The sequence below is a fragment of the Musca domestica genome, unplaced genomic scaffold (genome assembly GCF_030504385.1).
Source record: "Musca domestica strain aabys unplaced genomic scaffold, Musca_domestica.polishedcontigs.V.1.1 649, whole genome shotgun sequence".
Lineage (NCBI taxonomy): Eukaryota > Metazoa > Arthropoda > Insecta > Diptera > Muscidae > Musca > Musca domestica.
In genome coordinates, this window is record NW_026712374.1 from 36141 (window position 1) to 59477 (window position 23337).

At 28.7% G+C, this 23337-nt stretch overlaps 1 protein-coding gene across 1 annotated transcript; it reads right to left on the minus strand.

Moving 5' to 3' along the window:
• Positions 1-5862: 5862 nt before the first annotated feature.
• LOC101901822 (angiopoietin-related protein 7) lies at positions 5863-10814 on the minus strand. The gene is made up of 13 exons (XM_059129673.1): positions 10426-10814; positions 10211-10326; positions 9986-10084; positions 7952-8050; positions 7784-7882; positions 7603-7701; positions 7399-7497; positions 7228-7326; positions 7066-7164; positions 6730-6828; positions 6632-6652; positions 6073-6570; positions 5863-5988 (listed from the first exon to the last, which is right to left on the minus strand). Exons 1-13 carry the CDS (start codon positions 10504-10506, stop codon positions 5871-5873), a joined length of 1626 nt encoding a protein of 541 aa, XP_058985656.1. The 5' UTR covers positions 10507-10814; the 3' UTR covers positions 5863-5870.
• Between the last annotated feature and the right edge of the window lie 12523 nt (positions 10815-23337).

Consider the following 23337-nt stretch of genomic DNA (forward strand, 5'->3'; position numbering starts at 1 on the left):
CTTTTCGTAACAGTGGCGCCCAACGTTTTTCAACTTTCTTGGATAGCATACAAAATTTATCAAAAATTTTCTAAACTCCACGTGCCAGTGGCGCCCAACGTAGCACCACCCAAATAAAAAATGAAGAAAAATATATAAATTTTAAAAATATTTTTCACAGGTAGATTTAAAAAAAATACCTCCCATAGGTCTGGTAGAAAAAAGGCAGAATTTGAAATAAATATTATTTTTAAAATTATTTTGAATAGGCCCATGATTCGCCATCTTGTGCCAGCTCACCTCCAAAGGAATTCCCTTTTCATTGTTCTATCTCCATTTTCTCATTTTCCTTCAATCCAGAAGTCGTCGACTTCATGTTTCTAAACTTTTCGTAAAAGTGGCGCCCAACGTTTTTCAATTTTGTTGGATATCATACAAAATTTATCAAAAAGCCTTCTAGCCATGGCAAAGAATTGAAAGTGCCCAACGTTTTTCAATTTAATTAAAAAATAAAATAAAATAATAAATTCTAAAAATATTTTCCACATTTAGATTTTTAAAAAATACCTCCCATAGGGCTTTGTAGAAAAAAACCAGAATTTGAAAAAAAATATTATTTTTAAAATTATTTCGAATAGGCCCGAGATCTTGTGCCAGCTCACCTCCAAAGGAATTCCCTTCTCATTTTCCAATCCCCAACACCAATAACTAATCTCAACAATATTTTGAATCACCACTTCATTTCTAGAGGCTTACGCCACTACCAACGCGATGATATAAATTATAATTATTATCGTTTTAATAATGACAAAAAACGCCTAGAAAATGTCACCACCGAGTGGCGATAAAGGCATTTTTGCACAGATTGAATGAGTTTTTTAAAAAAACAAACCCTAAAATTTAGAATTTGTGCAAAAATATAGCGAGCATTTTGAAATGCTCGTGATTTAATTTTATTTGCTCATAAATTTTCAATTATTGATTATATTGAAAATTATGCGTTATAAATAATTGGCGAGGCGGGACGTTCGATATTTATTGTGTGGCGTTCCAGTTGGCTAATATTATTATTTAGGTTTTATTAATAGCATGAAACAAATAGATGAGGTCAGAGCTGTGATTGGGTGAGGTGTTGGATGAGAAGGCCTTAGGGTGTTTTCGATGAAGAAAATAGCAAAAGCTCCTCTAGTTTTCGCAGACGACTTATGAGGGTATTTTATCAAAAAAAAAAAAAATAAATAAAATAAATAAATAAATAAATAAAAAATAAAATAAAAAAAAATAAATAAATAATAAAAAAATAAATAAAATAAATAAAAATAATAAAAAAAAAATAAAAAAAAATAAATAAATAAATAAAAAAAAATAAAAAATAAATAAAATAATAAAAAATAAATAAAAATAAAAAAATAAAAATAATAAATTAATAAAAAAATAAATAAAAAATTAGTTTTTAAAAGGACCTCCAAAAGATCGAACAGAAGTCTCCGATGGACCTTTTAGTCGAGCCTCGTATTTCCTTTTACTCCAGTTTCTAAGTTTTACGTACCAACGGCGCCCAACGTTTTTTCATCTGACGACCTACGTCTCGGAATATGGCAAAAGCTCATACGGACGAAGAAAATTCTTCATTTCACTCTTGTTTTTAAAATTTACGTACCAATGGTGTACAACGTTTTTCCATCTGGCGCCCAACATTTCCCAATCTCCAACTCATAGTAAAGATTTTTAAGTGTTTTCTTCCTCTTAATTCCAGGGGGCTTTAAATAATTTTTTTCTAAATTCCACATAACAGTGGCGCCCAACGTTTTTGAACCTGAGCGAAGGTTACAAAAAATTGTTTCGAGGGACCATCCAAACCATGGCAAATAACTGAAAGTCTCTTCTTCTTCATTAAAACCAAGGGTATACAACTTCTTATTTCTAAACACTACATGCCATTGGCGCCCAACGTTTCGCAATTTAGCCAGAGGTTAGACAAATGTCCTCGGAGGACCTTCTAACCATGGCAAAGAACTCATTGTCATTTTTTACTTTCACTCTTGTTTCTAATCTTTGCGTATCAGTGGCGCCCAACGTTTTTCAACTTGTCTTGGCGTAGGTCATACAGATATCCCCAATATCTCAATTGGTTTTCATTCTTCTCATTCCACGGGACTTTGATTTTTTGTTTCCAAACTCCAAATACCAGTGGCGCCCAACGTTTTAAAATCGTTCGGTTGGTTGATCGTTTGTCACTGTAGGAATATTTCCTCCTCTCTTCAAGTCGATACGTGCGGGGTGTTCTATGAAATGCCGTATAAAATAACTTGGGCAACACTTCCGTCTGTCGTCGTCAAAATAAGATAGCGTTGCATGTTTCCATTCTAAGTCAAAATCTCCCTTAATACATCGTTTTTTGGGAAAGATGTCAAATGCAGAATTATTCCTCATCAAATTTCACTATAAGTCACCAAAGAAAGAAAATCTCTATTTTTATTATATATCCAGAAAATATATCCATCAATGTAGACAAAAAAGGAACGCTAAAATATTTCCTATTTTTTTTGGTAAATTTTTCCTTGCTTTTTTTAAAGGTGATGCATGAAAGTAACACATCACTTCATTTAAGGTGGAAAGTCGCAAAGAAAGAAATATTCTTCATAAAATTTCACTATAAATCTCAGAAGAAACCATTTATCTAGGTCTAATGGTTTTTGAGAAAATACCATTCGAAATTCATATATTACAAGTGAAAATTTTTTGTTTAGAATTTTTTGCTGTTAATTAAACACGTTTCAATTCTAAGTCAAAATCTTCCTTAATACATCGTTTTTTGGGTAAGATGTCAAAGACAGAATTATTCCTCATCAAATTTCACTATAATTCACCAAAGAGAGGAAATCTCTATTTTCATTATATATCAAGAAAATATATGCAACAATGTGTCCAAAAAAAGGAACGCGAAAATATTTTCTAATTTTTTCATCAATTTCTCCTTAACCTTTTTTCGAGTTGATCCATGAAAGTAACACATCACTTCGTTTAAGGTGGAAAGTCGCAAAGAAAGAAATATTCTTCATAAAATTTCAATATAAATCTCAGAATAAACAATTCGTCGAGACCTAATAGTTTTTTAAGAAAATTGCGGTCGAATTTTAAATATTTCAAGTGAAAATTATGTGTTTACGTTTTTTGATGTTAGTTAAACACTTTTCAATTCTAAGTCAAAATCTCCCGTAATACATCGTTTTTTGGCAAAGATGTCAAAGGCAGAATTATTCCCCATCAAATATTACTATAAGTCACCAAAGACAGAAAATCTCTATTACCATTATATATCAAGAAAATATATGCATCAATGTGGGCAAAAAAGGAACGCGAAAATATTTCCTAACTTTTTGATCAATTTTTCTTCAACCCTTTTCGAGTTGATGCATGAAAGTAACATATGGACTCACTTTAGGCAGAAAATCTGAAAGGAAGAAATATTCTACACAAAATTTCACTAAAAATCTCAGAAGATACCATTCACCTAGGTTTAATGGTTTTTGAGAAAATACCCTTCGAAAATTATATATTACAAGTGAAAATTTTTTGTTTAAGTTTTTTGCTGTCAATTAAACACGTTTCAATTCTAAGTCAAAATCTCCATTAATACATCATTCTTTGAGGAAGATGTCAAAGGCAGAATTATTTCTCATCAAATTTCACTATAAGCCACCAAAGAAAGAAAATCTCTATTTCCAATATATATCAAGAAAATATATGCATCAATGTTGCCAAAAAAGGAACGCGAACAAATTTCTTTACTTTTTGATCAATTTCTCTTCAACCCTTTTCGAGTTAATGCATGAAAGTAACATATGGACTCCCTTTAGACAGAAAACGTTAAAAGAAGAAATATTCTAGACAAAATTTCACTATAAATCTCAAAAGGAACCATTTATTTAGGTTTAATGGTTTTTGAGAAAATACCATTCGAAATTCATATATTACAAGTGAAAATTTTTTGTTTAGAATTTTTTGCTGTTAATTAAACACGTTTCAATTCTAAGTCAAAATCTCAGTTAATACACCATTTTTTGAGGAAGATGTCAAAGGCAGAATTATTCCTCATGAAATTTCACTATAAGTCACTAAACAGAGGAAAACTCTATTTTCATTATATATCAGGAAAATATATGCATCAATGTTGCCAAAAAAAGGAACGCGAATATATTTCTTAATTTTTTGATCAATTGCTCCTCGACCTTTTTTCGAGTTGATGCATGAAAGTAACATATGGACTCACTTTAGGCAGAAAATGTCAGAAGAAGAAATATTCTACACAAAATTTCACTATAAATCTCAGAAGAAACCATTTATCTAGGTTTAATAGTTTTTGAGAAAATACGATTCGAAATTTATATATTACAAGTGAAAATTATGTGTTTACGTTTTTTTGGTGTTTATCTAACATGTTTCCATTCTAAGTCAAAATCTCCCTTAATACATCGTTTTTTGGGGAAGTTGCCAAAGGAAGAAATGTTCTCCATCGAATTTCACTATAAGTCACCAAAGAAAGAAAATCTCTATTTTCATTTTATATCAAGAAAATATTTGCATTAAAAATAATACGAGTAAGTTTTCTCTAATTTCTTCATCATTTTTTCCTTAGACTTTTTTTTTTCGAGTTTTAGCCTTAAAGTAGCCTAAAATGTAGTTTTAGGCAGATGGTATCAAAAGAAGAAATATTCTAGACAACATTTCACTAAAAATTTCAGAACAGACCATATACCTAGGTATAATAATTTTGAAGAAAATCATATTTGTATTTCATATTTTAAAAGTGGAAATTATGTATCTTCGTTATTATCTGGTCATTTATATATATTGTTTTTATCTGAGTCAAAATCTCCCTTTATACTTCATTTTTTGGGGATGGTATTAAAGGAAGAATTATTCTAGATCAAATTTCATTGCGGGTCTCTGAACAAAAGAAATTTGTACGTTCAATATGTATCATGAAAAAATATGATTAACTTTTGTTAATAAAAAAAACTGTTGTTTCTGAAAAATTTAGCACTGCTGATATTTTTATTTATTTTTTTGATAATATTTTTCCATGCTACGTCTTGATTTTAGAAATTTCTTTTGTTTTGGAGGTCACCATAAAATTCGGTCTAGAATAATTCTTCCTTTGACACTTTTTCCAAAAAATGAAGTATAATGGGAGATTTGGACTTGGTTTGGAAACGTGTTTAATTCATAGTGTATACACAATAAACACATTATTTTTTTGGTTGTAGCTCGGAGATTTCGAATGTTATTGCCTTAAAAACTATTGTACCTATAGATGTGGTATATTCTGAGATTTGTCGTGAAATTTTGTATAGAATATTTCTGCTTTTGACACTTTTGGGCTGAAATGAAATTTTATGTTACTTTCAGGCGTCAACTCGAAAAAACGCCCAAGAAAATTTGTTAAAAAAAATTAAGAAATATTTTCAGGTTTTTTGGAACCGATGTTTTTTTTCGATATACAATGGACATAGAGATTTCCTTTCTTTGGTGACTTTTAGTAAAATTTGGTGAGGAATATTTTTTTCTTTGACATCATTTTTCTAAAATAATGTTTTCTAGGAGATTTGGGCATAAATTCACATAAAGTACAACTTTAACCCTAAAATGTGTTTGTGGTGAAATATGAAATTCCTGGCGTTTAGGTAAATTTTAGACTTTTGATGTCTTCTAGAACCTATAGTAGAATTTTATGACAAATAATTTTGTAGAATATTTTATGGTGCTAAGATTTCGTTTAAGTCGAGTTTTTAACCATATTATCAAAAAAGTGTCATTTATTTAATTTTTTAAACATTTTGCTTTATATTATTCATTTATTAATTTTTTTTTTATAAAAATAACAAATTTTATGCCTTGGATCGTATCATCATCTCTGCCGATTTCAGAGTGTATTTCCAGCCATTCCATGTGCCCCAGAAAATGCCATAAACATTGTCCACCGGCTCATAGTACGAATGTAGATCACTGAAAAGACAATATTACAAAGAATTATTTCTCTCCCACTCTCTATGGGTCTCTCTCTTTCTCTCTCCCCCTATTTTTACTCACCACATTGATTGCACGGAACGCCACCAGCCGCCACCACGTTCTGCTGGGAAATTACCACCATTGTTATTATCTTTGGTAACAAATGAGGCCCCGGCATGATAGCGCAACGAATCACCAGCATCTCCGCTATAATAGCCCAACTCCAAAATGGCGTAGTTTTCCAGCTCACTGCCCACCCGGAAAATATCATATTTGGCATAACGTGTTTGATTCTGATGATCTTTGAGTACGACCAACAATTCTTGGGTCGCCCCATAGGTGGTAAGGGCATGCAGCTTTTCCAGGCCCAAGAAAAATTCACCATTTGGATTGCCAAAACCGGTTTTGTAATCTTCCCAACCCAAATCGAAGGCTACCGAACCATCCAGACGTCGCGAAATTGTCATCCATTCACGATGTTGATTGAGGGAGATTATGTCGGCGGTTTCTTTAAACGAGTAAGGCTTGGGGGTGGTATACTCGAGAATTTGCAGCGACAGGTCATGTTGGGTATTTTGGCTGGAAATGAAAGGCAAAAATGAGGGCATGGGATTATAATTTAAAAGGCGGACAGGCTTACCTCTCCTCCAGCTTATTGAATCTGAAGAAAAAAAAATAAAATTTGAAAAAAGAAGTTTTGAAAATGGGATTTTGAAAATAGTTTTCAGGTAACCTTACCTCTGTTTAACCCCCTCCAGGCTGGCATCCATCAATTTCTGGGCCTCTTCTGTGGCATTTTGGAGAGTCAGCACCACGCGGCCTTCTTGATCCTGGATTCTATTGTAAAAAAATAAAAAAGCGGAGCATGAGTAGAGGTAGCATAAAATTTAAAAATTAAATAAAAAAATAAAAAAAAATGTGTTTTAATTTAATTTAAATATTTAATTTTTTTATATTTTTTTTGTTGTTTTTTTAATGTTAAACTTATTTTTCTTTTATCAGAGGAATATAAACCTTCCGTTTTCCACAGTAGAAAAACCCCCAGGGCCTTCTCTTCCCCTTCAAATCTCTTACCTTTGTCGTATTTCCTCAAAGCCACCTTCCGTGTATTTTTGAGAATCTTTTCTTAGCGAATCGATTAAATTGGCCACCTGGACATCCTGATTATCAAGTCTACAGAAAGACAAATCAAATCTATTAATCCATTCTTGGATATCCCTTGGAGATCGAATTTACCTCTTTTCTAGCTCTGCCATGTTGGCTGCCATCGATTGTTGGGTTTGTATTTTGACTTCCTGCATTATGCTGGCAAGCTTCTCCTCTTGATCGTCTTGTCTGGAAGGGGGGAGACAGAGGAATTGAAAAAAAATATATTTTCATTCCCGAACTGGAATATAATTTCTTTACCTATTTTTTAGGTCCGAAAAGCCCGATTCCAGCAAATCTTTGGTATTTGCGGAGATATTCTCAATGAGCTGCACAAAGCGATCCACTCCCAGTTCTTGTCTAAAAAAATGGGATTAATTCAAAAAATATTTGAAAAAAGGATTTTCAAAATTTCATACACAATTTTAGACTCAATTAAATTTTCGATCCATTTGGATCTCCTACCTTTTCCCCAATTCCTCCTTGATTTCTTCCATGTATTTCTTGGTATTCATTGTAACGGCTTCCACAATATTTTTAACCAGCATCTCCTGGTCATCAAACCTAAACCAAAAAAATACAAATATAGATGCCATAGGTTTCAATTAATGGGCTCTCATGGATCTGTTGAAACCCCACAACTCACCTTTTTTCCAGCCCTCGCAAATTTTCTTCCATAGATTTTTGGACTTTCAGGGTTACCGTTTCAATGAGATTACCAATATTCTCCTCTTGCTGATCTTGTCTGGAGGGGAAAAAGCCACAAAAAGTAGAGAAAAGAAGAGAATCGAAAATTAGAGAGCAGAAAAATTACCTTTTTTGCAATTCCATGAGACCCGCTTGGAGGAATTCTTTAGACTCCGAAGAAACATTATCAACGAGACGTAGAATACGAGATTCATCCACGGAATGTCTGCAACAAATGGGAACATATTTTTGAGGATGAAATATTAAAAAAATAATCATTCTAATTTAAAAAAAAAAATATTTTTGAAGGTCCACGTTTTGCCTAAAAATATTTTTTGAAAGTCTTTCTACAGAAGTGGATTTTTTAAAAAGTTTTTTTTAAGGACCAGCGATAAACGTGGATTTTTTTAGAAATATTTTTTAAGGACCAGCGATCAATGTGGATTTTTTAAGAAATGTTTTTTAGGGACAAACCATAATTGTGGATTTTTTGAAAGTCAATCTATAAACGGTTTTTTTTTTAAATATTTTTGAAGGGTCTTTCCATAAACGGGGGTGTTTAAAAAATATTTTTAAAGATCCCCTTACATAAACGTGGATTTTTTAAAAATATTTTTTTTTAATGTCCAACAAAGGCGTGTATTTTTAAAAATATTTTTTTTAATGTCCAACATAGGCGTGGACTTTTTAAAATTTTTTTTTTAATGTCCAAAATAGGCGTGGATTTTTTAAAAATATTTTTTTTAATGTCCAACATAGGCGTGGATTTTTTAAAATTTTTTTTTTTAATGTCCAAAATAGGCGTGGATTTTTTAAAAATATTTTTTTAATGTCCAACATAGGCGTGGATTTTTTAAAAATATTTTTTGAATATCCTTCCACAAACCTGAATTTTTTAAAAATATTTTTTGAATATCTTTCCACAAACCTGAATTTTTAAAAAATATTTTTTGAATATCCTTCCAGAAACCTGAATTTTTTAAAAATATTTTTTGAATATCCTTCCACAAACCTGAATTTTTTAAAAATATTTTTTGAATATCCTTCCACAAACCTGAATTTTTTAAAAATATTTTTTGAATATCCTTCCACAAATCTGAATTTTTTAAAAATATTTTTTGAAGGTCGTGGACTTTATAAAAATATTTTTTGAAGGTCCTTCCATAAACGTGAATTTTTTAAAAAATATTTTTTTGAAGGCCCTTCCATAAACGAGGATTTTTTTAAAAAATAGTTTTTGAAGATCCTCCCATAAGAGTGGATTTTTAAAAACTAGTTTTTGAAGATCCTCTTATAAAAGTGGATTTTTAAAAACTAGTTTTTGAAGATCCTCTTATAAAAGTGGATTTTTAAAAACTAGTTTTTGAAGATCCTCTTATAAAAGTGGATTTTTAAAAAATAGTTTTTGAAGGTCCTCCTATGAACGTGGATTTTTTAAAAAAGAGTTTTTGAAGGTCCTCCCATAATAAAAATATATTTTCTGAAGGGATTTTTTAAAAATATTTTCTGAAGGGATTTTTTAAAAATCTTTTCTGAAGCGATTTTTTGAAAATATTTTTAAAGGTGCTCCCATAATAAAAATATATTTTCTGAAGGGATATTTTAAATATATTTTCTGAAGGGATTTTTTAAAAATATTTTCTGAAGGCATTTTTTTTTAAATATTTTTTAGGGTCCTCACAAAAACCTAGATTCTATAAAATTTTATTTTGAAGGTCTATTATTAAAAGGGGATTTTTTTTAAAAATATTTTTTAATGTCCTGCCATAAACTTGAATTGATTTAAATTAGTTTTTCAAGGTCTTCCCGTAAACGTGTTTTTTAAATATTTTTTGAAAGGTCCGTCCATAGACTTGGATTTTTTAAAAATATTTTTTAAATGTCTATTATTAAAAGTGAATTATGTAAAGGTTTATTATTAAAAGTTAATTTTTTAAAAATAGTTTTTGAGGGTTTCTAATTTGGGTCTTGGATTTTTTAAAAATATTTATTAAAGGTCTATTATTAAAAGTGAATTTTTAAAGGTCTATTATTAAAATTGAATTTTTTAAAATTATTTTTTGAAGGTCCTCCTATAAAAGTGAATTTTTTAAAAACATTTTTTTGAAGGTCTATTATTAAAAGTGGATTTTTTAAAAATATATTTTTCCATACTTCTTACCTTTCTCTGAGTTTCGTTATGCTGTTTTCTATGAACTTATTCGCTTCCTGTTTAAAGCTCTGCACCATCGTAGCCACATTGGTTTCCTGATCATGCTGCCTAAAATTTTCAGAATAAATATAAAACACAATCAGGGTTTTTTTTTTAATTTTCCTCTATCAAGGATTGTTTCTTCTCTTTGAAGAGAGAAAGCTTGCGGAGAATTTTCTCCGTCAATTCACTTACTTTTGCCTTAGCTCTGCAATATTTTCTCTCAATACCGATGTCTCGTTTAACAGCACATTTAACTTGGCATACAGGACACTCCAGAGACCGGCGTTATTATGTTCCGGTATGGGATCCTAAAGAAATAATTTTTATTTTATAAAATTAATTTTATTTAGATTTTTATTTTGTTTTTTTTTTGTTAATATTTTTTTTAAATATTTTTTCTCACTCACATCACTGTGGGCTATGGCCAAATGACTTTGAACCGCATTTGCTGATGCCCAAATGACAACTAGCAGATAAATAATTTTCATTTTCGTTTTCTGATTTCTGAACGCGTTTAAAGCTCTTTACGCAAGTAAAGTTCGTTAAGTACTAGTTAAGACTGGGGATAAAATATTGCTTTTTATAATTGAATTTGTTCTTGTCTTGTCGACATTGGGGGAAAAAAGTGATAAGAAGCTGAAGCTAGGCTAAGGAAATGGGTGAGAATTTTTGGGTAGTTAAGGTAGCTTGATTGTGTGATTTGCAATGGATCGGCCCCCCTCAACATGAGATCACATCGATGACCAATTTTATGCCATAATCTATATTTTTAGATTATGAAGATATTCGCAGGCCATTTTTTGAAAAAAAAATAATTTGGCAATATTATAAATAATGTTGAGACGCTTGCGTTCGACCCCATAATTGATAAATTTTTATATTTATGACATGTGGGAACAATTGTTTTTATTTCAAAAAAAAAAAATGGAAGTAACTTTTGACGATAAATGTCTCAATATTTGTAATTTTTCTAATTATTTTTTTACAAAAAAAAAAAAAAAAAAAAAAAAAAATATATAAAAAAAATTATACATACAATACAAGATCATACACATATAAACATGTGTCTGTATTTTTTTTACAAAAAAAAAAAAAAAATAATAATAATAATAAATCTAAAACATTGACAACAAATACTATCAGACACACTAACCTTTAGAATGGGTTAAGATAGCAGGCAATAATATGATGTCAACATGGCAAATTGATTTCGACAAATTAAAGCAGAAGCTAAACGGAAGTACAAATCTTTCAAAATTCACTTATTTCATGAAGATACGGGTACATTTTCCAGAATTATGACCCCTATAAAGGGAGTACTTAAAACTCCAAAAATTTTGCTAAATTTAAGTAATTGCCTTTATTTGGTCATATCTCTGGTAATATGGCAATTTAAAATCTAAGGAAACACATTCCTACTCCCAGAGGTCTTAGCTTTCAAGGGCTAGGCTTATCATAATGATATCTAGTCGGTGCCGGAAATTATAACCCCAAGAGTGCGATATTCAATTCACTTCTACGCTCTTGTAAAAATTGTTTCAATTGTTTTTATATTTTTGTTATGAACCTTTTATTTAATATATTTCAAAATTGTATTTAATTTTAAGAAAGGAGGTTCTGCAATTTACAAAACAATTTATTTTACAAAGCTACTGCAATTATTTCCGAAGTTATGGCCTCTGGAAGGCGATTACCCAAAAAACTTGAAAATTGCTTAATTTTTGGGACCTTAATTAATATCCCCATATCTCTGGTAATTTGGCAGATAAATTAGTTCTTGGAAATTGCCTTAACGTGGAAGATCTCCCTCTTTAAAATTCATCTCATTTCATAATGATAGTCGTAGGAAGTCAGAAGTTATGAGCCTAGGAGTGCGGTTATCACAGCAATTGACCAGTGTAGTATGAAACGTAACCTTAAAAAAAGCTAAATTTCAAAACTTTTGCATAAGCTAAACTAAAACTTTTGCCCAGAATTCTAAAACCAAATATTTTTTTTCGTTCAAAATCATTTAATTTCATGAAGATACCTCTATTGTTTCTCGAGTTATCGCCTCCACAAGATGATTACGCAAAATACCCGAAATGTGAGCAAATTTCAGTCACTTTCTTCTATTACCCATATCTCTGGTATTTTAGCAGCTAAAAACAATTTGAAATACAGGATTACGAAGAAGACCTCCCTCTTCAAAATACAGTTACTTTCATGAAAATATTCATCCTGTGTCGGAAGATAAGACCACACGAATGGGACCCTCAATAAAATCGTTCAGCCTAGTATGAAACAGATACTTAAAAAAATTATTTCTCAAAATTTTTTCAGAATTTTTTATTAAAATTTTTTTCTCAGAACTTTATAAACATGTTCTTTTACTTTCAAAATAATTTAATTTCATGAAGATACCCCTATTATTTCCCGAGTTATCGCCTCCAAAAGACGATTACGCAAAAGACCCAAAATTTGGGTACATTTCCGTTACTTTCTTCTATTACCCATATCTCTGGTATTTTAGTAGCTAAAAACAATTTGAAATACAATATTAACAAGGAAGGCCTCCCTCTTTTAGAAACTGTCACTTCTGTGAAAATATTCGTTCAGAGTCGGAAGCTATGACTCCAAGAATGGGACCATCAATGCAATTTGGTAGTCTAGTTTAAAAATGGTCATTACAAAAATTATATTTCGATATGTTTTCAGAATCTTTTATTGACATTTTTTCTCAGAACTTTATAAACATGTTCTTTTCCTTTCAAAATCATGTTATTTCACGAAGATACTTCGATTATTTCCCGAGTTATCGCCTCCGCAAGATGATTACGCAAAATACCCAAAATTTGAGCACATTTCAGTCACTTTCTTCTTTTACCCATATCTCTGGTAGTTTATCAGATATATATATTTTCTGAAATACAATCATAAAGAAAAAGATCTACCGCTTTAAAATTTAACTACCTTTATTAAAAATATTTGTCCAGGGTCGGAAGATATGACCACAAGAATGGGACCCTCAATGAAATCTGTCAGCCTAGTATGGAACAGATACTTTCAAAAACTTTACTCTAAATAATTTTGCGAACATTTTTTTAAAAACTTTTCCCGGAATTTTAAAACCAGATATTTATTCTTTCAAAATAATTTTATTTCATGAAAATACCTCGATTACTTCCCGAGTTATCGCCTCCACAAGATGATTACACAATATAGCCAAAATTTGAGCACATTTCAGTCACTTTCTTCTTTTACCCATATCTCGGGTAATTTAGCAGATATATATTCTCTGATATACAATATTAACGAAGAAGGCCTTCCACTTTAAAATTTAGCTACCTTTATTAAAAATATTTGTCTGGGGTCGGAAGATATGACCACAAGAATGGGACCCTCAATGAAATCGTTCTGCCTAGTATGAAACAGATACTAACAAAAACGTTGATTTTAAAACTTTCGCGAAAAATTTTTTCAAACATTTCCCCGGAATTTTGAAAATAGATTTTTATTCTTTCAAAATAATTTTATTTCACGAAGATACTTCTATTATTTCCCGAGTTATCGGCTCCGAAAGACGATGGCGCAAAAGATCCAAAATTGGTGTCCATTTTAGCCACCTTCTTTTTTTGCTCATATCTCTGGTAATATGGCAGCTAAATAAATTCTTCAAAACTTTAGGCACGAGGAAGACTTTCTTCTCACAAATGCAGCTACTTTTATGAAAATAATTGTCCGGAATCATAGTCATATAATTCCAAGAGTAGAGTAGTTAATTCAGAACTGATAGACTTTTGGTAATAATTACTCAACAAATATTCTCTGGGTTAACGGATTCGAAGTGGCAGGCCGTGTAGAAGTTTTGTTTGGTACCAGAAAATGTATTCTCGAAAAGCTCAGGGTCTAAGTTGTTCATCATTTCTCTTTTATACTATCTAAGGGTTAAGCCTGGCAAAAATAAAACTTTTCAACATCTGAGCATACTTTTAGGCGCCGTATAGATTATTTTACATTTTCGCCATTTGATCAAAATAAGAGATTATTTTATTGAAACATAACAGGGCTATGTAAAATGTTTGAGAGTTTTTTTTTAAGAAGAAATTTAAATTAACAAAAAATCATGAATTTTTTTAAAAGTCTGCCAAGAAACATTGTCTTTTTTTTAAATTTTTCAAAGCCAAAAAGTAGATTTTTTAAAAATATTTTTCCAAGACCAAAAAATTTTTTTCAGTATTTTGAAGATACTCTTTCAATGAAAAAAATAAACAATCAAAATGTGGATTTCTTTTTAAAAATATTTAAAAAAATAAGAAGTGGATTTTTTTTAAATATTTCTTCAAAGACAAAAAATATTTTTTCAATATTTTGAAGATACTTTTTCAAAGAAAAAAAGGTGTGGATTTTTTAAAATTATTTTTTTAAAGCCGAAACAAAATGGATTTTTTGAAAGACAAAAATTAAAAGTATTTTTTCAAAGCCAAAACAAAATTTGGATTTTTTAGAACATAAAAATTAAAAATTATTTTTTCAGGATTACAAAAAAATTTAGATTTAAAAATCATACATATTTTTCAAAAATAAAAAATACAAAACGTGATTTTTTTAAAAATACTTTTTTTAAAGACAAAAAATATATTTTCATTATAGATACATTTTCAAAGACAAAAACTAAATGTGGATTTTTTAATTTTTTTTTCAAAACACAAATAAATCGTATATAATTATTAAAATTATTTTTAAAGCCAAAACAAAATGTGTTTTTCTAAATATTTTTTTCAAAAATATTAAAACAAAGCTAAGATTTATTTAAAATATTTTTTCAAAAATACAAAAAGCAAAACGAATATTTTTTAAAAATATTTTTAAAGCCAAAACAATGAATGGATTTTTTAAAAATATTTTTTCAAAAATAAAAAAGACGTAGATTTTTTAAAAATATTTTTTAAGACAAAATATACGTGGTTTGTTTAAAAATATTTTTTTAAATATTAAATCAAAACGTGGATTTTTTTAAATTATTTTTTTTAAATATAAAAACGTAGATTTTTTAAAAATATTTTTTTAAGATAATAAATCAAAATGTGGATTTTTTGAAAATATGTTTTCAAAAATAAAAAATCAAAGCGTGGATTTTTTAAAAATATTTTTTCTAAAACAATAAAACATAGCGTGGATTTTTTAAAAATATTTTTTCTAAAACAATAAAACATAGCGTGGATTTTTTAAAAATATTTTTTCTAAAACAATAAAACATAGCGTGGATTTTTTAAAAATATTTTTTCTAAAACAATAAAACATAGCGTGGATTTTTTAAAAATATTTTTTCTAAAACAAAACATGGATTTTTTAATTTTTTTTTCTAAAATAATAAAACAAAGCGTGGATTTTTAAGAATATTTTTTTCAAAAATAATAAAGGGAAGCGTGGATTTTTTAAAAATATTTTTTTTTAAAATAATAAAACAAAGCGTGGATTTTTTAAGAATATTTTTTTCAAAAATAATAAAATGAAGCGTGTATTTTTTAAAAGTATTTTTTCATAAATAATAAAACACAGCGTGCATTTTTTAAAAATATTTTTTCTAAAATAATAAAACAAAACATGGATTTTTTAAATTTTTTTTTTTAAATAATAAAACAAAGCGTGGATTTTTAAGAATATTTTTTTCAAAAGTGATAAAGCGAAGCGTGGATTTTTTAAAAACATTTTTTCTAAAATAATTAAGCAAAGCGTGGATTTATTTAAATATTTTTTCTAAAATAAAAATTTGGATTTTCAAAAATAAAAAAAGTGATTTTTTAGAAATAAAATGAAGCGTGTATTTTTTAAAAACATTTTTTCTAAAATAATTAAGCAAAGCGTGGATTTATTTAAATATTTTTTCTAAAATAAAAATTTGGATTTTCAAAAATAAAAAAAGTGATTTTTTAGAAATAAAATGAAGCGTGTATTTTTTAAAAGTATTTTTTCATAAATAATAAAACAAAACGTGCATTTTTTCAAAATATTTTTTCTAAAGATTTTTGGATTTTTAAGAATATTTTTTTCAAAAATAATAAAGCGAAGCGTGGATTTTCTAAAAACATTTTTTCTAAAATAATTAAGCAAAGCGTGGATATTTTTAAATATTTTTTCTAAAATAAAAATTTGGATTTTCAAAAATAAAAAAAGTGATTTTTAGAAATATTTATTTCAAAGATAAAAAACAAAACTTGGATTTTTTAAAAATATAATAAATAATAATATTTTTTTATGTATAAAAAAGATTTTTTTTAAATACACAATATAAAATATTTTTTCAAATATAAAAAACGTGGATTTTTTGAAAATATAAAAATATCTTTTTCAAATTAAAACAAGTAAAAGAGCTGTAAGTTCTGCTGGGTCGAACTTTGAATACCCTCCACCATTTGGAACGAATTTGGCAATTCTTAAAAACAATAAAATCCGTTAAAAATTCTATTAAAATCTTAAAAATACCGAAACTAGCTGTTATATTAGGGTCTATACGACGACATGGACCTGCATACGTAAATTTAGTCATAAGCCATCACAATATTCAAATGCGAAACTTAAAAGAAATCGGTGAATAATAAAGCTAAAGTCATGAAAATACCGAATATTGGGAGGAACCGTTATATTTAAAAAAAAATTGGATTTTTTAAAAATATAAAATATTAAAATAATTTTATCTAAAGTAAATAAAACCAAACGTGGATTTTTTTTAAATATAAGATACAAAAATAGTTTTACGAATATAAAAAAGCGGATTTTGTAAAAATATAAAAATTCTTTTCGAATATAAAATAAATGGATACAATATAAAAATATTTTTTTCAAATATAAAAAAAACTTGGATTTTTTTTTCAAAAAAAAAAAAAAATTATAATAAAAAAATATTTTTTTCAAATATAAAAACAGTCTGGATAAAAAATATTTCTTTCAAGGCTAAAAAATAATATGTAAATTTTTTTTTAAATATTTTTTCAGAGATAAAAAAATAAAATATTTTTTTCCAAAAATAAAAAACAAAACGTGGATTTTTTAAAATATTCAAAAATGAAAACTCGGATTTTTTAAAAATATTTTTTTTTTTTAAATGAAAACTCGGATTTTTTTAACAATATTTTTTTAAGAATAAAAAATCGTTGATTATTCAAAAATATTTTTTCAACAATAAAAAAACCTGATTTTTTTTCTAAATATTTTTTTTTCAAAAATAAATAAAGTTGGATTTTTTTTAAAAATATTTTTTTCGTGAATTTTTGTTCCAAAAATAAAAAAACGTGTGCTTTTTTTCAAAATAAAAACAGAAGGTGGATTTTTGAAAAATATTTTTTAAATTATGGAGATACTTTTTTCAAAAAAAAAAAAAAAAAAAAAAAATGAGATAAAACGAGGATTTTTTAAATATATTTTTCAAAGACAAAAAAAATGTTTTCAATATTTTTAAGATATTTTTTAAAGATAAAAACAAAATGTGGATTTTTCAAAATCGTTTCTAAATATATTTTCAAGAATATTTTTTTAATTGTTTCCAAACGAAACATACAGGGCTGTCATAGAAACCAATTTTGTCACTATTGGTTTTAAAAACGACAAGAAAAAATGCTTTGGTGTCATGAAAATCAATGTTATCGGTTTTATTTTGGAATTAGAATTTTATCGGTTTTGGTTGTCATAGAAGCCAATATTATTGGTTTTGTTATTGGAAATAAACCAAGTTGCTTAGAGCTGTCACTTTTCATTTGGACTAAGAGTGGATTTTTTAAACAATTTTTAAAGGATTTTCAAAGGACTAAAAATGTGGATTTTTTAAACAATTTTTAAAGGATTTTCAAAGGACTAAAAATGTGGATTTTTTAAACAATTTTTAAAGGACAATAAACGTGGATTTTTTGAAGAATTTTTAAAGGACTATAGACGTGGATTTTTTAAAGAATTTTTAAAGGACTATAGACGTGGATTTTTAAAGAATTTTAAAGGACTATAGACGTGGAATTTTTAAAGAATTTTAAAGGACTATAGACGTGGAATTTTTAAAGAATTTTTAAAGGACTATAGACGTGGATTTTTTGAAGGACTATAGACGTGGATTTTTTGAAGGGCTATAGACGTGGATTTTTTAAAGAATTTTTAAAGGACTATAGACGTGGATTTTTTAAAGAATTTTTAAAAGTTATTTAAAGGACTATCAAAGAATTTTAAAGAATTTTCAATAGGATATTTAAAGGACCATAAACGTGGATTTTTTAAATATTTTTTAGAGGATATTTAAAGGACCATAAACGTGGATTCCTTAAGGAATTTTTAAAGGATATTTAAAGGACCATAAACGTGGATTCCTTAAGGAATTTTTAAAGGATATTTAAAAAACTTTAAACTTGAATTTTTTAAATATTTTTTAAAGGATATTTAAAGGACCATAAACGTGGATTCTTTAAGGAATTTTTAAAGGATATTTAAAGGACTATAAACGTGGATTCTTTAAGGAATTTTTAAAAGATATTCAAAAAACTTTAAACCTGATTTTTTTAAATATTTTTTAAGGATATTTAAAGGACCATAAACGTGGATTTTTTAAGGATTTTTTAAAGATTTTTTAAAGGACTATAATCGTGGATTTTTTAAAGATTTTTTAAAGGATATTTAAATGACCATAAACGTGGATTATTTGAGGAATTTTTAAAGGATATTTAAAAAACTTTAAACGTGGATTTTTTAAATATATATTTAAAAATAAGAAAACGTGTATTACTTAAAAATACCTTTTCAAAGGCAAAAACAAAAGGTTGATTTTTTTTTAAATATTTTTTTTTTAATTTTTGTTAAATAATTTCAAATATTTTTTTTTTCTATTTATTTATTTATTTTTTCCTTGAATATTTTGATATATTTTTCGATGAATTTTTCAAATAGATATATATTTTAATCAATCCCTCTGGAGCAAGAGAGTGCATACAATTTGGTTAAAAAAAAACAATTTTCGAACTTTTGTTGATAAGATAACCGGCGAGGGTACATTGTAATGAGTAATTGCTAAAAGCGACCATTTACGCTACTGAAAGAAATTCTACTCTTTCCAAACACCATATGCGGTGGCTTTATTCCATTATAGACATTGCAATATCGCAAATGGTATCAGTCGCATTCGTCTAACAAACCCGTAAACAATTACGAAATTGCTCTCTATTTTCGCCAAAAAAAAAAAAAAAAAAAAAACAATGGATCCTCCTGTCCCAAAAAGTTTGACAACTCATCGTCCCACCATTGAGGATGTCCTTCGACCACCAAAACAAATTATTGTAGATCTGGGAAATGCCACATTGCCAAGATCGAGGGGCAAAAATGCCAATCAAAATGAAAAACCCCCCCTGTCGAACTTCGTTCGTGGTGATCAACAACAACAACCACAACAATTTGTACGTTGGCGTAGCTTCAATACCGGAGAGAAAAATAAAAATGTCTCAACAACTTCTGTGGCAGTTACGGGCCTAAGGCCAACGGGTTTGGATAAATTGCTGGCCCAGGAGGAGAGGGGAAAGGAAAAAGTGCTCAAAGCGAACAATAATTCTCAAAATGGGAAAATCACAAAGACCACCCCGGTGAAGGCTGGGGATCAAGGGGAGCGAAAAACTGGGGAAATTTTCCAGGCCCAGCCAGCTATTGTAGGGAAGAAAATCCACCTTAAGAATATGGATACGATGCAGTCCAAGGAGGAAAGGGAAAATGAAAAAACCCTTGAGGCGCAGAATGGCAAAAATGAAGAGCCCCTCAAAAATGAGGGAATTTTTAAGGCCAGGCCGGTGAAGGTGCTGGACCAGGAGGTGGACAAAGAAGGGGGTATTTTCCAGGCCCGGCCAGCCATTGCAGGCGAAGAAACTAATAACAACAATAATGCGACGGCAGATAATGACATTGAACAACCAACCAACCAACCAGAGGAGGAAATACAAAAAGCCATTAACATACTTTTAGGCGCAGCCAAGGATCACCGAGGCAAAGTCTCTAAACAAAGTGCGGCGAACGCTTCAATAGTTGCCGAATATGCCAAAAACAATACTCCCTTACAACTGAATCTGTCCAGTCCGGGCTCGGTGATAGTCATTAGCATAGCCAACACAGGCAACATGGGCAATTCTAAGGCCACGCCCAGCGAGGCCGATATTGTGCCACAACGTAGGGCGAAAACTTCAGTGCCAAAAACTCTGACACCATTTCAAAGGGAATTGGAGCAGGAATTGAAAGCCATTGGCCAGAAGAGTCTGGAAAATAACTGATGTAGGAGTCGGAATGGGATAATTCTAAATAAAAATTAATTAACAAAAAAAAAAAAAAAAAAAAAAAATCCAAAAAAAAAAAAAATTAAAAAATTTAAAAAAAAAAATCAAAAAAAAAAAAAAAATCAAAAAAAAAAAAAATGAAGCTGGTATTTTGAAATTTTTCCCAAGGGTCAGTCTTGGTAAGTAGGGGTGAGATAAGACCGGGTTCTTCGAAATATAACGCTACCTCCCTATATTTGGTATTCCGGTGAATAACGTCGCTAAAATCATCAAAATCCCGAATATCGGGAGGTAACGTTATATGGGGGCTATACGAAGACGTGGACTTGCATAAACAATTTTCTGTCATAGGCTGTGGTATCCATTACGAACTTCAAATACCAAATTTGAAACAATTCTGGTGAATAATGTCGCTAAATTCATCAAAATACCGAATATCGGGAGGTATCGTTATATGGGGTCTATACGAAGACGTGGACCTACATGGCCGATTTTCTGTCATAGGCTGTAGTATCCATTGCGAACTTCAAATACCAAATTTGAAACAATTCCGGTGAATAACGTCGCTTAAATTATGAAAATACCGAATATCGGGAGGTACCGTTATATGGGGGCTATACGAAGACATGGACCGGCACAGACAATTTTCTGCCTTAGACTGTAGAATCCCTAATGAACTTCAAATACCAAATTTGAAACAATTCCGATGAATAATGTCGCAAAAATCATCAAAATACCGAATATTGGGAGGTATCGTTATATGGGGGCTATACGAAGACGTGGACCTGCATAGACCATTTTCTGTCCTAGGCTGTAGTAGCCATTACGAACTTTAAATACCAAATTTGAAACAATTCCGGTAAATAATGTCGCTTAAATCATCAAAATACCGAATATCGGGAGGTATCGTTATATGGGGGCTATACGAAGACGTGGACCTGCACGGACAATTTTCTGTCATAGGTTGTAGTATCCACTAGGAACTTCAAATACCAAATTTGAAACGATTCCGGTGAATAATGTCGCTAAAATCGTCAAAATACCGAATATCAGGAGGTATCGTTATATGGAAGCTATACGAAGACGTGGGCCTGCACAGACAATTTTCTGCCATAGGTTGTAGTATTCATTACGAACTTTAAATACCAAATTCGAAACAATTCCGGTAAATAATGTTGCTAAAATCATCAAAATATCGAATATCGGGAGGTACTATTATATGGGGGCTATGCGAAGACGTGGACCCACACAGACAATTTTCTGTCTTAGGTTGTAGTACTTATTGCGAACTTCAAATACCAAATTTGAAACAATTCCGGTGACTAATGTCGCAAAAATCATCAAAATACCGAATATTGGGAGGTATCGTTTCAATACCAAAAGTCCTGTAGACATAATATACATTTGAGTAAAATTTTATCAACCTACTTCATTTTGTTCGGAAGCTAGAGTGATTTCCACAGATGGATAGACGGACGGACATGGCTAAATCGAATTCATAGCTCCACATAAATAAGAAGTTCCGATTTTTTTTTGTAATTTCTTTAAAAACTTTATTTATAATACAGTTTTATTTAAACAAAAAAAAATCATACAACACGTTAATTGTTTACAATTCAATATCAATATAATAATTAAATTATTTTTTAAAAATATCATTTTTTTAATAGAATATAAAGTATATATATATAAAATAAACAATATTTTTTATATAGAAAAATAAACAAAAAAAAAAAATAATAATATATAGATATAACTTCGATAATGTGTAAAAATAATTATTAATTTTAAAAATATATATTTATATAATTTACAATTATTAACAAAATGTGAACCATTTGCTTAAAATAACGAAAAAAATTAAAAAATTAAATAAAAATAAAATAAAAATTAAAATCATGGAAATTTTGAAATTTCCCATTTTCCAGAATGTGAGTGGGGCCAATGTGGGGTTTGATTTATTTTTTCAAAAAAATTTTTTTTCAAAAAAAAATTTCAATTTTTTTTTTCAAAAAAAAATCAATTTTTTTTTTCAAAAAAAAAAATTCAATTTTTTCTCCTCATGCCAAAGACCCCTCGCTTGATTGGCCCTCTCATCTGTGAAAAAAAAAATATTAAAATCGTTTTTTTTTTCTTTATAAAATAACAACATTTGGAAACTTTATCAAGACCAGTACCTTTAAAGAGTTGGGGAGTTTTTTTTATAATTTTTTTTTTTCTAAATTTTAATTTACATAAGCATATTTGTGTTGGTTTGTTTGTTTTTTTCCTTAAAACATAATTTTTATAAATTAAATTATTTTTTATATATTTTGTGACTTAAGTAAGGGGGGTGTTTTTGTTTTTTTTTTTTTTTAATAAACATACGCGTTAAGCATGGTTTAGAACCAAGTTTCACTAGAAAGTTTTAACTAAATGACAAAGAAAAAAAATTAACTTAATTTAAATTAAAAAAAAAACTAAATTACACAATTTTAAGAAAATAAAAAACAAGACACAAGGACATAACAAAGTTTACAAAGGCGAACCAGAGAGTCTGTAAAAAAATTATATTTTCCAGAGAAATTCGTATTTAGAGCAAGAGAGGGGGGAGGTAGTAGGGGGTGCTGAATAACAATTTCATGATCTTGAGGCAATTTTTTGAAATTGGGATTTTCTAAAAATTTACAAGTCAATCCAAGAGCATAAAATATCAATAATTGGTCGATTTTTTTTGGGAATTTTTCAAAGTAAATTTTTTTTTGCTTAAATCTGAGCGTTTTTTGATGGAAAAATTTTGGATAAAAAAGATTATTACTATTTTTATTATTTTTTTCCCAATTTCCTTATACCAAAAAAAATAAATAAATAAAAAAAAAAGAAAAATTTTGGTCGAATTATAGGGCATTAAATTAAATTAGAAAACAAAAAATTTGGTCGAATTTTTGGGCATTTTTTAAATGGGATTTTCAAAAAGTTCGGGATTTAAAGAGAAAATCAATGGAGAGATATTCATGAAATTTGTTTTTGAATATTGAGTTAATGCTATTAACAATTTATGGCCAGTTCGAC

Bases quoted from the DNA above. Each gene is read 5' to 3' on its own strand.
- LOC101901822 (XM_059129673.1), bottom strand. From the start codon at position 10,506: ATGAAAATTATTTATCTGCTAGTTGTCATTTGGGCATCAGCAAATGCG. The intron at 6,829-7,065 runs GTAAGAGATTTG...TTTTTACAATAG, and splicing joins TTTGAGGAAATACGACAAAG to AATCCAGGATCAAGAAGGCC. The intron at 5,989-6,072 runs GTGAGTAAAAAT...TTGTCTTTTCAG, and splicing joins CGTTCCGTGCAATCAATGTG to TGATCTACATTCGTACTATG.